The sequence below is a fragment of the Egretta garzetta genome, unplaced genomic scaffold (genome assembly GCF_000687185.1).
Source record: "Egretta garzetta isolate BGI_Z169 unplaced genomic scaffold, ASM68718v1 scaffold85, whole genome shotgun sequence".
Lineage (NCBI taxonomy): Eukaryota > Metazoa > Chordata > Aves > Pelecaniformes > Ardeidae > Egretta > Egretta garzetta.
Genome location: NW_009259718.1, coordinates 4653053 through 4667467, shown reverse-complemented (window position 1 = coordinate 4667467; position 14415 = coordinate 4653053). Strand labels below are relative to the sequence as shown.

The window sequence follows — 14415 nt, the reverse complement described above, 5'->3', positions numbered from 1 at the left end:
TAGTTCATGCCACAAAGGTGAACCACCTATATGAAAAGGCATGTGACTATGACAACCACAAAGGACATATTATTTGATTATTAACTCCACAAGTTGCAGAAAGGAAGGTTTCACAATGTTTAGAGTACAGGACTGACAGTAGGGAAGCTCTAGTTGCAGAGGAATTCTATTTCTAGGCAATGCCAGCCTCTACCACTGTGTACATCTGCGTGGTTTCTACATCTGCAAAATAAGAATAGCAAGTAGTATCAATGAGATAACAACGAGATCAGAGGTTCTAAACGAACTTGCAGTAAAATGTAGACAATAAGTATCAAAAAACTCTGGGAAATGCTTTTATAAATGCTACAGATTATACAATGGAATTTCAAGCTGGTTTTCTGCCAAAGCCATTCAGACAGAGATTGAGCGATCTTTGGCATTCTAGATACAGTAAACATCGCTTAAGCTTCTGCTTACTAAAATCAACAGCAGTGCATCCCTTTTCTTAGCTTATGATACAACACTTTATCACCGTGACCAACAATAACTTGATTTTCGGCGATGGCACAAAACTTACAGTAATGGGTAAGAAATTTTTGTTTTCTCTTTTAAATCACTTCAAATCCTAGGTCTTCTCTTTAGAGAACTTCACTTGAACCTTATTCTCCCTTTCATTATTAAACTAGTGTTTTCCTGATGTGCTAGTAACCCAGCCTACTTTGGAGAATAGACTAAGTTTAGTGCTCCAGGTAGGGACACATGTTTCACTTTGGAGAACAGGGTGAATGCATTTTCAGTGAGTAAAAAGCTGTCCATAGAAAGAATTAGGATGGGTTAAAATATATGTATGTATCATAAATATATTATCTTAATAAATCAACATCTGCAAAAATCGCTATTCCCCAAAAGCATAACTATTCTCCATAATGTTAGTTCTCCTGGGGCTACAGATGATTAAGGACAAGTCAATGAAAGGCTATCTGTCTGGAAAGAACTGACTTACAGTTACTCTTTGGACAAGTCTAGAAAGCAACATCAAGACTGTACAAAATTAAATTACTTTGGATCTTTCAGTGTAAACTAAAGCATGTGTTATCTCAGATAACTGGGAAAGACAAATAAACGTACTAGCATTTTTAGTTGACAAAACAGAAGCCACGAATAAATACTCAACTTTATCATAAGCAATACTAACAGCTCTCTGCAGCTGTTTAATTCCTTGTTGTTATAGAATGTTTTCTATAACTCTCCACAACACAGCAAGTTTATTTCCACAAAACAGGCTCATCGGGATGGTGACAAAAAGATCATTTAGGACAATGGTCTTACTATTTCAGAATAGATGCAAAAAGGACACCGAAAACCACAGAAACAGAATATGTAGTTCATTTAAAATAAAAGTAGCTCTCAGGGAATGTTTCTCCCCGGGTATGACTTCTGCATTCGGACTCTCTCCAAATCCAGGCGAAAACAAGGCTGCTTCTAAGGGTCTAATAGATGATGGTGATCTCTTCTTGTTGTATTGCTCCTGGAGTCAGAAGAATTGATGCCTCAGACTTTTGTACCACATTATTCCACTGCAGAGTAAAATGATTACAAGTGAAAAAATTCAATCTCCACATGAAAAATTCAGTGATCAGCACATTTTTTTAAAATCCAGTAGGAATCTGAGGTGCCTGAGCTGATGAAAATCAATACACTGATCTGTCATTGACCATAGTCAATTATGCAGCTAACTTTAATAATTATAACTAAGAGAACACAGTGAATAAAAGCAGAGATTTCCAGGGAAGGAGAAATGGAGGGATGTTTAGGGACTGCTACAATGGGGATAGTGGACTAGGGTACTGTGTTATATATTACAAGTTATTTTGTAAGTAAAAAAAAAAAAGATTTATTTTACAAGAGAAGAATATTCATGATATTGGAAGGAAATGAGGAAATTCAGGAAATGAGGCTGCTTAGTTGAAAATTATTCTGTCTGCATATGAAAAATATTTTCTAATAGTACACCTAGATAAATAGATAAATGTCCTCTAAAGAAATGGTGAAATCTGCAACAACTGATTCACCTAAGTCTGAAGCAAAAGGCCTCTGGAAGAGGTATTTTGGAGATTGATCTCACCTAGTTAAACACACAGATGTGGCAGTGTTCCCTTACAGACCATTCTTTTTTTTTTTTTTAGGGGCCATAAATTAATGTACTTTGTGTTTCTTCTTTTGCTGGTACCACATGAGGGGAGGTTTAGTCCCCAGGTTTGGCTCAGAGGAGTGAGAGTAGAGGAGAGGTTTTCCTGCAGCTGCAAAACAGTGTGAATGGTGAAAGACTATACTTTGGCAGTGGGACAAAACTCACAGTCCTAGGTAAGACAGAAGTCAGACCTCTGTGTTATATGTGATACTGGCTTAGGGGACAAGAGTATTTTTAAGTAACAGCAGAATAATGATAATTTTTCACACAGCCATGAGGACAGGATTAATGGCTTATTGGTTGCTTATTAAAATGAGATGTGCTAATATGGAAGCATAGGATTTGCAGGCACAGATTTTGAGATGTTTATGTGCATTGGCTCTGTCTTCCCTTGCTGGGAACTTCATGAAGGAAGAAATGAAGAAATAATTCTGTCTCCTCCCCTTTTCCAAGAAAACATTACAGAGGTTGGGAATGAAAGATACTTCTTCAGTCTGCAAGTTTTTGCAGTTCATCTATGTAATAATCAAAAGCAACATTTCAGAGATAGAGCCTGGATTCTTGTGCAGGCTGAATCAGGCAGGGAAAGCGTGGTCTTGCTGGTACTTTGCTTCCCTCTCCATAGACAGTGGGCAGGCTGCCTAAAGTTGCTTTGGAACACTGGCTTCCTCATAAGAGTCCTTTTCATGACTTCTAATTCTCAAAAAGGTCTATATTCCTTTTCTTGCAGTGCACTTTTCTCCTCTATTCTTTCTCCTTTTCCCTTTCTCTCCTTTGCTTTCTCTGCCTTCTCTCCTCCCAGGAAAGGGTTTAACATCACCTGTATCAAGGAACTTTGCAATCATACGGCCAAATAATCTTTTCCATCTGCTACTGTCAAATCTGATAGCAAACTGTTGGTGCCTGCTACTTTAAAGAGCACCATTTTAAGGAATTAAGTGACTGACAAGAAGAGCATAATGACACTGTGGGTTACAGTTTGATTGTATACAGTTGTGCTTTTAAGTTGTGCTACTTACCTTTGGAGTTGGCACTGAGCTCAGAGTCATAGGTAAGTATCTGTGATTTACCCAGGTGCTCAATGTGGAGGATACTTGAAAATTTCCTTTGCATTAATGATATGTAGCATATACACAGATGATTTTAAGATGGGAGTAGGAGTGAAGGATAACAAGAAATCAGGAAACTGACCTTCCCATGATGGGAATGGAAGAACTGTGGTACTTTTTCTCTTAGGCGGGTGAAGAATACATGGTGGGGAATGATGAGTTTATGCATGCAAGTGACTAAGCATTGTGCCAGTGTCTACCGTGAACACTGTGGAAGATCAGAACAGAATGGGCTGTTGATAACATTTTTTTTCTGACTGTCTCTGCTCTTGCTTATACCAGTCTCCTTATTCCATTTCAAGCATGCTCATTCTCTGGCTTTCTTTGTCTTTCCAGTAGTTTTATCATTCTTTTTGTCTGCTTTTTCACCTGCCTTCCCCTTTGTCTTTTTTTGTTGTAGTCTGTTAAATCTCTCTCATTTTTCTTTTGTGTCCTCCCTATCTGTTTCGAAGTCTTCACTCATTAGCCTATTAGGCTATTAATTAGCTGATGAACTTATGTCAGAGGTACTTTTAGGATAGGAAAAAAATCAAAAAGCCAAGTACTAGAAGGGAGAAGTAAAAGCGATCAACCTCTCCTCATGTCTACTGGAAGGAAAGCAGAGCAGTACCAAATTTTCTAGGGAGTTATCTCCATTACTGTCCAGTTACCTCTTCTGCAGTCTGTACAAGCTCACACATTTTCACAGAAGCACCCCAGGGGTCTTTGTAGAGTAAGCACTGACAGCCATGATTAAGGCTAACAGCTGAAAGCTAACACTCTTAGGGGTCAAGACCTATGCAAGATCTAAGTTTCTGCTAATTCTGCTAATTCTGCTCTAGAAAGGAGAGAGTGATCAAGAAGAACATTTACAATTTATAGTGCTTTCACACCAAAAAAAAAGGAAATATTTTCTCTTTGGCTCCATAGTTCTCTCTGCATTTCTGTTTCCACGTGCACTCTGCAGACCTGGTGGGTTTATCATGCTAGATGAGTAAAAAAGGCACTCTAATAAAGTATATGCAGAAAAAAAAAGTGGCTTTAAGGTCACTGCCTAGCTTCTCAATAACATCTCATTATTCCCTTGTACATCCTTTGACTGTAGAAGTCTGTTGTCTTTAGTCTTATATATAGATATTAAACACTTCAGGACAGGGGACATATTTTGGTTTGTGAGTGTATAGGTTCTTGCATCATTTGGGGAAGTTGTGTAGTCTAGGATGAGGGCCTCTCATACTTAGGATAACCTAAATAATAAATAACATAAAGAGATATTTCATAGTCTTAAAAAAGGATGGCAAGTCAAGACCTAAAGCAAAACTTTTCCCAGGCAGATTCAGGTTACCTACTCTTCTCACTTCAGACAGTGAGAAAGATTCACTCTTTCTTTTCAAGTCACCTCTTAGGTGGGGGTTCCAAGCAGGGTACAACATGGCAGTATTATTCTGAACACTGCAATAACCATCATGTCTTACTACATCTCAAGGAATGTAACACACTCTGTTGAAGATGCTTGTGCCTTGTAACACTGACTCTTATCTATTAGTACAATATTACAAATACAGGCCTTACAGCACTATTGGGTACTTGCTCAGCTTCTCCTCCGCTTTCCTATTCTTCTGACAGAGACAATACTAGAAATTCAAATATTTCTGCATTTCTGTAGCCAGACCTTTTATTTTTCTGTGTAATGAATGAAGACAAATGCTTTCGGTTTCCTGGTGTCTACTAATCTAATAGATATTAATTGTCTAATAGACAGTTGTTTAAAGGCCAGATATATCAAGAGTCACATAGTACAAATACAGTACAATTTTAAAGAGTTTTTGATTAAAGACAGTAATGGAGGCTCTGGGCTGCATTGTTTTCTGTTTCAGGGAAGAACAATAAAATCATACCTCCAGCTGTGGCCATCTTTTCCCCATCAAAGCAAGAGATCCAACAGAAGAGCAAGGCCACACTGGTATGCCTGGCCTCTGGTTTCTACCCTGACCACCTGAATCTGGTCTGGAAGGTGAATGGTGCTAAGAGGACAGAAGGGGTGGGGACAGATGAGTTTTCCACATGGAATGGGAGTACCTACTCATTGACCAGCCGACTGAGGATCTCAGCCCAGGAATGGTTCAACCCTTTGAACCGTTTTGAGTGTGTTGTCATTTTTTTTAAGAATGAAACACTGGAATCGATACACAAATTAATCTACGGTGATGCTGGTGAGTAAAAAATGTGTATCGCCATGATGCACAAACTAGAAATCACGAATCAAAATGGTGTGGGTTATGATCTGAAACACATCTATACACAACTTCGATTCAACAGGGTGTTGTTATGACATGAATACATATGTAAATATGTAGGTATTTGCATATGTTTCTTCATATTCTTGGGCCTCTGTATCTACATTATCATTATACATCTATAAATTTTTCAAAGGTTTCTTCAGTTTTTCGCTAAGAAATCTCTGTAATATAGTAAAATATATAGTATAGTAAAATGAATCAGGCAGTATATTGTAAACTGAAACTTCTAAAATTTGTGTTCTGTTTGCATTGAAGAGAAACATGACTTGCAGTACATATTTGTCTTTCAGGTTGTGCACTCACAGAAGGTATGTGTGTCTTCTCACAGGCAAATATCTGTATGTATTTTAATTCCAGTTTTACTGATGCTAACTACGTGTGTGAGATTTCTACTACAAGAATAACTTGTACTTCCTCATCTAAGTGGCTTGTATGTTAGATTAAAAATAAAAAAGGAAAGGAAAAGTTTTCAGGAGGGTTGTATGTGCATGCTGTATGTAGCTGTGTTTTGGTTTTTTAGCTCTTCTTTATGATTTCCTTTCAAAACACAAAAGAATTTTTTGAACCTTCCTGTAGAGTGTAATTTACTCTTTTCACCATCTCCTCCTGTCCTTAATGCTACCTTCTGTTGGGAAGTTGCTTGCTCATCCATGAAAGAAAAAAAATCATACTTAGCCAAGTGATTACAACATCAAGATTCAGAATCCAGAATTCTGAATATTTCTTAGCATCAAATTCAGAATACTTCTCATTACAAGTCACATAACCCTCCAAAGTGCAAGGATACCTGTACTAAAAATTATGGTTTTTTCCTCTATGTATACACATTTACACACTCTTGTTTTTCACAACTTCTTTAATGCTTCAGGAATCTTAAGGCTGAACCAAGATCAGGCTGGTGTCTCAATACTACTGCAATTCCTTAAGAGTGAAAAATCTGTAAGAATAAAATTTGCAGATACCATGTTATTCTGGGCTATGTTAAACTTCCTTGATACATCAGCAGCTTTCAAAACGCCACTGACAATAATGAGTGAAAAAAAATCATATTGTGTGATTCAGGTTGAGTTCCATATGATTCACATGAACAGCCTGGTTTTTTAGTAGGTGTGGCTTTTTTAGTAGGTGTGGTTAAATGTTCCCAGTCAGGACATACTTCCTTAGCATAAAGCCAGTCTCTGCCTTTCCTAGACTCACTTTCTCTTTTGGTTCTTTGAATCACAGTGTTCTTTCCTATCCCCTGCTATCTTGTGTCAACAGACCCACTCATTTGACTCTAGTTCCTTTGTGTTGCTTAGCTAAAGATCTCAAGGGTTCTTATTTGATTAAAGCTACATTAGATCTAGTCTCTCATGATCATGATAATTCAATACACAAATGATGTTTATTTGCAGAGTCCTACTTGCGGTATGGAAATTCTCTGAAGCTCACATACTTCATTCTCTGTGGCAAAGCCTTGCTCTATGCAGTTTTGGTGAGCAGTCTGGTGTGGACAGCCAAGGTAGGCTAGTGTTCCACTTGAAGATTGAACTTACTCACTAGTACAAGGATCAGTGAATACAGACTAAATCTGTTCTCAGCTGTGGGGTTCTTCTCTATGTGCTCTGCCAGGCTTTGTGCAGGCTAGTTTGAAAAATCACAAGTGATGAGTTTTCTATTATTGTTTTTCCAGAACTCAAATAAAATCAATGCTATCTAGAAGATCAATTCCTTCTCAAAATACTCTTTAAACACACGGGGCAAGATGAGAATTAAAGACACCTTCTCCAGAAAGTAAAGAAGGGAAATATCAGATAAATCATACTTTTCTGTAAGCATTGAAAAGGGACTCATGCCTGCAGTAAAAGTAATAAGCAGGAGTTTTGAGGAGATACGTGGGATAAATCTAAACAAATGGGAGACGTTTAACTAAATACCAGGAAATACTTTTTGTCAGTAAGTTTCCTATATGGCTGAAAGTTATTCCCAGTGAGAGTAGTGGAAACCTCACCACTTGTTCCTTTAAAAGCAGGACTGGGAGATGTTTTTGAAAAGTGACCTGGTAGAGTTAAGGGTGAATATGAACACAATAACAATTTTGGCTTTCTGTCCTTTTTCAAGGATACTAGAGGGAGTAGGTTTGAACTTTACTGGATCACAATCATAGAATCACAGACTACCTCTCAGCCTTTCTTCATAGGAGAGGTATGCCCTCTGAACGTTTTTGTGGCCCTCCTCTCCACCCCCTCCAACAGGTCCACATCTTTCTTGTACTAAGAACTCCAGAGCTGGACACAGTGCTCGAGGTGGGGTCTCACAAGAGCAGAGGGGCAGAATCACCTCTCTTGACCTGCTGGACACACTTGTCTTGATGCAACCCAGGATATGATTGGCTGTCTCGGCTGCAAGCACACATGGCCGGCTGACATAAAGTTTTTCATCTACCAGTATCCCCAAGTCCTTCTCCACAGGACTGCCCTCAAGCCATTCATCTCCCAGTCTGTACTGATCCTGGTGATTGCCCCAAGCCAGGTGCAGGGCCTTGCACTTGGCCTTGCTGAACCTGACAAGGTTCACATGGGCCCACTCCTCAAGTCTGTCCAGGTCCCTCTGGATGGCATCACTTCCATCAAGTATACCACTGAGTATACCACATCCACACCACTGAGCTTGGTGACATCTGCAAACTTGATGAGGGTGCACTCAATCCCGCTATCAATGACACATTAATGAAGGTATTAAAATGGTATCAGTCCAGTATGGACCCTTGCAGAAACTCGTTACTGGTTTCCACTTGGACATTGAGCCTCTTTGGGCTCGGTCATCCAGCCAATTCCTTACCCATGTAAGAGTCTATCTATTAAACCCATATCTCTCCAATTTAGCAGCAAGAATGTTGTGGGGGACTGTATCAAAGGCCTTACAGAAGTCCATGTAGATGACATCTGTAGCTCTTCCCTTGTCCACTGATGCAGTCACTCCATTGTAGAAGGCCACCAGTTAGTCATCTAACACACAAAGGTGTGTGTCAAGATAGTAGTTCAGTACATAAGTAAATAATTTGTACAGGTTAAGACACTTCCTTGGTACAAAAAAGGGAGAAAGCATGGAGATACAACATGGTCTTTTCTGTTAATGATCTCTGGAGACACAACAGTTGGGACACTGATATATATGGTCTGTTATTTCCTAGATGATTGTATTTGTTCCTTTTGCTTGTTTGTTTTTTTTTATTTGTTTATGTTGTTTTGTTTTCAACTAGGCTGGTGACAAGTTGTGTAGAGAATAAATGAAGTGTCCTCTTCATCACATCGGCAAGAACACAGCAAATTATAATTTCTACTTTTCCATAGCAAAGGATCTATGCTTTTGTCTAAGAACTTCTGAGCATTATTTCTTGGTGATTCTCTGTTCCCCTCCCATTCCTTCTACTTTTTTCTAATCACTTCTGGGTAACCTCTGTACTTCCATATCATATTGCGTTGTACCCTGTCGTATCGTATAGTATTATAACTTTAAAATTAACACCTTCTTGTTGCTCAGAGGCTGAAGACCTACCTCCTTGAATTAGAAATAAAGTTTTAGCTTCTTTTCCATTCAAAAAGCAAGAGTTGTTGTTTTTTAATTTGGTCTTTTGTAGCAATAATGTCCTACAGCACAACTTCCGGTGATGTGTAGTATCATAAGGAACTCGCATTAAAGAACATTCACTGACAAGCTTTATAGAAATAATCTGTAGAATAATCTGTAGTAGAAGGCTCATCCAGTACTTACAGTGTGTACCAACAACTGGAGTGTGGCTGCAGGATTCAGAGGCTTGCACATTCCAGTACCAGTGCCAGGACCAGCTAGCAAGCAGATTACGTGTCCAAGGCTAGTTTCTGGGAGGTCCACAGTGTATAAGTGTGGGTCCCAGTGTGCATGTGGGGGTGTGATGTAACTGAAGGACCAGGGAGTTCAGGGCCAGTTGCTAGGTAGCCTGAGTATCTAAGGCTGGTTACTGGGATCCAGCGTGTATGTGTGTGCATGCACACACACGCACGTGCACGTGCATGCATGGGCAAAGGGCTGCATAAGGGTTTGTACCTGTGAGTGTGGGGGTCTGTACCGGGAAGTGGCGTAGAGCTGCAGGCCTCAGGGACTCATATGTGCAGGTCTGTTAGTGCCATCTGTGTTTGCATGAGTGTTTCTGTCTGTACTGATTTGTGTGGCTGGCTATGTATATATGTATATTTGTATTGTGTTTGTACGCCTATTGGGAAAACACACTCAGCTTTGCTAGCGGGCAGACCTACAGTAAGGGAGCTGCAGCAGCCTCGCCACTATTGGGCTATTGGATTCTGTAACCCCAAATAAAATGGAACTTGCCATTCACTTCTAGCCATCTTAGAGTATTTAGGTTATCAACCAACCCATGCTTACTGCACAGCATTATTTAGGTGGACAGTTGTACATTTTGTCAGCATTAGGAAAAATAGGCTTCCTATGTTTCATCCCAACCTTATCAATAGTTTTTGTGCCACAGCAGTTCAGAATCTGTGAAGATGGGCCCAATCTCAGACCAAACAAAGAAAAGGGGGTGGAGAGCAGAAGGGGTGATCCTGTGGGTTTACAGTCATAAATTTACTGGGGGCAAAGAAAAGAAAAAACTAGAAGTCTTTAGTCTTTTTCAGTATTGTCTGCAATACCATGCATGTTGGCAGCTGGGAAGTGTGGAAGCATCATCACCAGTACAGCTCTCTCATTCATTTATTATAAAATGTAATCCCCACTGCTGTTGCAGAAGGGCCTCACTGCTGCCTTTCTCGTCACAGAAGCCAAGTCCTAAGTTGGCCATGAAGATTGAATTGCTCTTTCACTCATAGTATAGAAGTTAAAATAAGGGTAAATGCAAATAAATGATGTTTAGACACTTATTTGGACAAAAGAGAGCTTATATATTTCAGAGTGGGAATAAAAGAAAAATAACAAATATATTTTTTAACTCCTACACAAAAACAAACACTGGCAGGACATGTGTGAACAGCATTCCATCTATTGTGTACTCCTGTTTAAGACTCATAAGGCTCTTCAGGATGTCCTGTACCTTTGCTCACACCCACCCTAATATGTGATTAGCGTGATGCTGGTATTTTTATATTGCTAGAGGATAAACAGACTGTTCTACTGCATCCAGCACTGGATAAGAATGTGGGATGATGGTATCATGTGACAGATGCAGGAAGGCTGTGAAAAGGAAAATTTGACTACTACCAAAATATAACGCTGGGAAGAAGAAAACTGAAAGTAACAGACCAGAGCTATTGCTGAACTGAGTTCAAAAAACAAGGGAAGAAGAAGTATTCACATTCCCAAAGGTCAAGAGTCTTGTCCATTCCCATTTTGTGATATCTTTATAATGACAATAAGGTTGTCCAGACTGGTGGATCTGGCCCAGAAGGAATTGCTCCAGTCCCTAGGACATGTCAGAAACACTCCTGAGAAGGATGAACATGTGTAGAGAGCTGCTGATCTTTGACTATACCCTATGTTAATTGCTTAGAAAGACCTGTACATAATTTCAGTTAGTCTTTGCAGTGTTGAAGATGACCCAACCACTCCAGATTACAGAATAAGTACACGTGGTATGAAAGTGCATGTCTCCTTTATTCTCTCCAACCAATGGAGTCTCGCAAAATAAAGTGGATAAATGTCCCCTTTTCTTGGAAAAGATAAACCGTGAGCAGACCTCAGGCTGCCAGCAGCTGGAATCAACAAGCCAAGGCCTATAACAAAACCAGTCTGGAAACTAATTTCAAAGCTACCATTTTCATGATCTCATGTATCTGTCAAAATCACAGAATTATCATCTTGAATATTGCACACCAAGAATTAATATAATTAATTTTACTTTGCATTGAGATAATAAAAAAATAACACGTGTGCAGCTAAAGCATGCAGTAATGATGGGAAGACTTCAAGAAGTGAAGAAACCGCCTCCTTTCTAGGTAATTTTTTTGCAGTAGTTGAGCACCTCCACTCTTTAGTAACTGTGCCTTATTTCAATCAGGAGATATTTGATTTCAGTTCCCAGACATTAGTTCATATTATGCTCTTCCCAGCTAGATTACTGTGCTCTTGCACTGTAAAACACTCTCCCTTGTCATTTTGCTTGATTTTGCATTGAAGGCTTGCACAAATCATTCCTGTTACAAATCATGCTCGAAGATCATACTCAGTCACTTCTCCAGCATGCCTGATAAATCTTCCTGAGGGACTCCATTCCCCGCAGAAGCCCCTCATCACTCTATAGGTTTGGCTTCTATTTTTTTCACTTGGAGATTACTATGAGAGACTGTATGAATATGTCTCGGTATTATTGATTACGTATATACTGCTGGTATATATATATACACGACAAGAAGCAAGAAGGGCCAATGGGGAAGGCAAACCAGGAACCAAGGGTAACCCACAGCTCAAGCAGTACACTCACTAACCAGAGCACAGTCACACAGCAGCTAAACACAGCAAGCAGAGTAGGGTGCAGGGCCCAGCAACAGTCCCAAGCAAGGCAAATAGTGAACCAGGTCCAGTATATACTTAGGAAATCCAGTCAGGAGCAAAATACTGGACTAGACTGGAGTCCAGAGATAGGACTGGAAAGAAGGCTATAATGTGGATTCACAGAATCACGGAATAGTCGAGGTTCAAATATACCTCTGGAGGTCCTCTTGTCCACCTAACCTGCTTAAGCAGGGCCACACAGAGCCAGTTTTGCAGGACCCAGGCAGCTTTAATTATCTCCAAGGACGGAGACTCCACAACCTCTCTGAATAACCTGTTCCAGACCTTCACCCTCACAGTAAAAAACTTTCCTTGTCTTCAGAGGGAACCTGCTGCATTTCAGTTTGTGCTCATTACCTGTTACTGGGCACTGCTGAAAAGAGCCTGTCTCTGTCCTCTTTGCATCTTCCCTTCAAGTATTTGTGCACATTAATAAGATACCTGCAAGCCTTCTCTTCTCCAGGCTGAACAGCTCTCTCAGCCTTTCCACATACAAGAGATGCTCCAGTCCCTTAATCATCTTTGTGGCCCTTTGCTGGATTCTCTCCAGTATGTCCATGTCTCTCTTGTACCAGGGAGCCCAGAACTGGACACAGGACTCCAGGTGTGGCCTCATCAGAGCTGAGTACAGGGGAAGGATCACCTCTCTCAACCTGCTGGCAACACTCCTCCTAATGAAGCCCAGGATACCATTAGCTTTCTTTGCCACAAGGGCACATTGCTGGTACATGGACTCATGGTTCAGAAACTATCCAAGATACAGGATCAAAGACGTGACTGGAGGCAAGCTACAATTTGCATATGAGGAGTCCATCCAGAAGACAAGCTACCTATAACATAGGTACAACATCCATTCAGGAGGAAGGATGAGAGACAGGGCTGGATACAGGTACACCTACAACATAGATCAGGGAAGAATTGAATGCCCAGGTCTAAGGTTAAATGGAAATCCTGGGCCCATGGGCAGGGGGTGGAGGTCCCTGATGAGGCTGGTCAGGGGACATTAATGCCTACAGGCACAATCTGGCTCTGTCAGAAAGTATCACAAAGTGAAGCCTGCCTGAAAGTGCCACTGAGATAGAACGAGACTGCTACTACATGTGTCCTGTTCTCACTTATTAGGTAATTCCAGGATGTGCTGAGAAACAAAGCCCAGATCACTGCTATTGGGGATGCCTGCCTGGGAGTTCTGGACTACATCCACCAAACTTTACAGCCTTGTTACATACACAGTGGGAGGCTAGAAGGTGATTGTCATGCAGGTAACATGCTAATTGGCTTCAGATAATAGAGAAAGTAAAAGACATCAGCCTGGCCATGATGAGGAAGGCCAATGCTGACTTATGCCAACCATCTAAGTTAGAGAAATATTTGAGATAAGAGCTCCTCCGAAAACATTAATTAATTTCCAGTACCGTAGAACATTGAGCCTGAGGTCCACATTAAAATCCAGGTGACCAGCCTGGACTTAGACACCAGTTGGAGTGAGTGTCCTGTTCACCTGAATCCGGGGTGCTGGCCACAGCTGCACTGGGGGGCTTGATTGATGTTGTTGCTGTAAAAAGTGTGTGTGTGTGTGTGCGCACACATGTCAGAAATCTTAGAATAGAAATTGCTATCTATCCACTATACCTGGACCACTTAGTAAATATATTTTAGATTCTCTGTCATGGAGTGGTGTTTTCTTCTTGTGAATACCTCAACCCCTAAATCATGCTATGACAATTCTGCACTCTCCCTTGTAATTGTACCTGTGCTGTTTAGCATCCTACTAGTATTAGCGTCTGTGTTACGTTCTTATACACATGTCAGTGTCTCTCTAGTTTTCAGTCTATCACAGCCATCTCCCCTTCCTGTTTCTCATCAGATATAAATACAATATTGGCTTGGTGAGTGGTAGTGGGTCACAGGAAACAAATAACACAGTACAACTCTGCATACAGAGGTATAGAAGCCCTTCTATCTTTCCATATGTCTTTGCAATATAGAGACATGCAACAAAGCCAAGACCATCTATTTTCTAAAGTTCAATGTGTATAAGCATAGACTTTGCATTTTCAAAAGTTGCCCTCAGTACTAGTGTTGGAGCTGAAGGAAGCATTGGATTTGTAACAAGCTCAGCCATTGTGGGAACACTGGTGAGACAGCTATGCATTCCTTTGAGAGACCTTTACAAAAAAACTATCCAAGAAGGGATAAACTCTGAAGCTTACTCTGAGGTCACACTTCTGAGGAGTATGCCCAGCAAGAACAGGTGGACAAAACACAGAGAATCCTCTCCTCCTGATACCCAGAAGTCACACACAATTAAAAAATGTTTTTGTTCTGTAAT

General features: G+C 40.3%; 1 protein-coding gene across 1 annotated transcript; it reads left to right on the top strand.

Moving 5' to 3' along the window:
• Positions 1–267: 267 nt before the first annotated feature.
• On the top strand, positions 268–9235 carry LOC104126619 (T cell receptor beta chain MC.7.G5). The gene is made up of 5 exons (XM_035894595.1): positions 268–567; positions 5139–5474; positions 5852–5869; positions 6956–7062; positions 8803–9235. The coding sequence occupies exons 1-5, from the start codon at positions 495–497 to the stop codon at positions 8827–8829; spliced, it is 561 nt and encodes a 186-aa protein (XP_035750488.1). The 5' UTR covers positions 268–494; the 3' UTR covers positions 8830–9235.
• The last annotated feature ends 5180 nt before the right edge of the window (positions 9236–14415 follow it).

Bases quoted from the DNA above. Each gene is read 5' to 3' on its own strand.
- LOC104126619 (XM_035894595.1), top strand. From the start codon at position 495: ATGATACAACACTTTATCACCGTGACCAACAATAACTTGATTTTCGGC. The intron at 568-5,138 runs GTAAGAAATTTT...TTTCTGTTTCAG, and splicing joins CACAAAACTTACAGTAATGG to GGAAGAACAATAAAATCATA. The intron at 7,063-8,802 runs GTAGGCTAGTGT...GTTTTCAACTAG, and splicing joins GTCTGGTGTGGACAGCCAAG to GCTGGTGACAAGTTGTGTAG.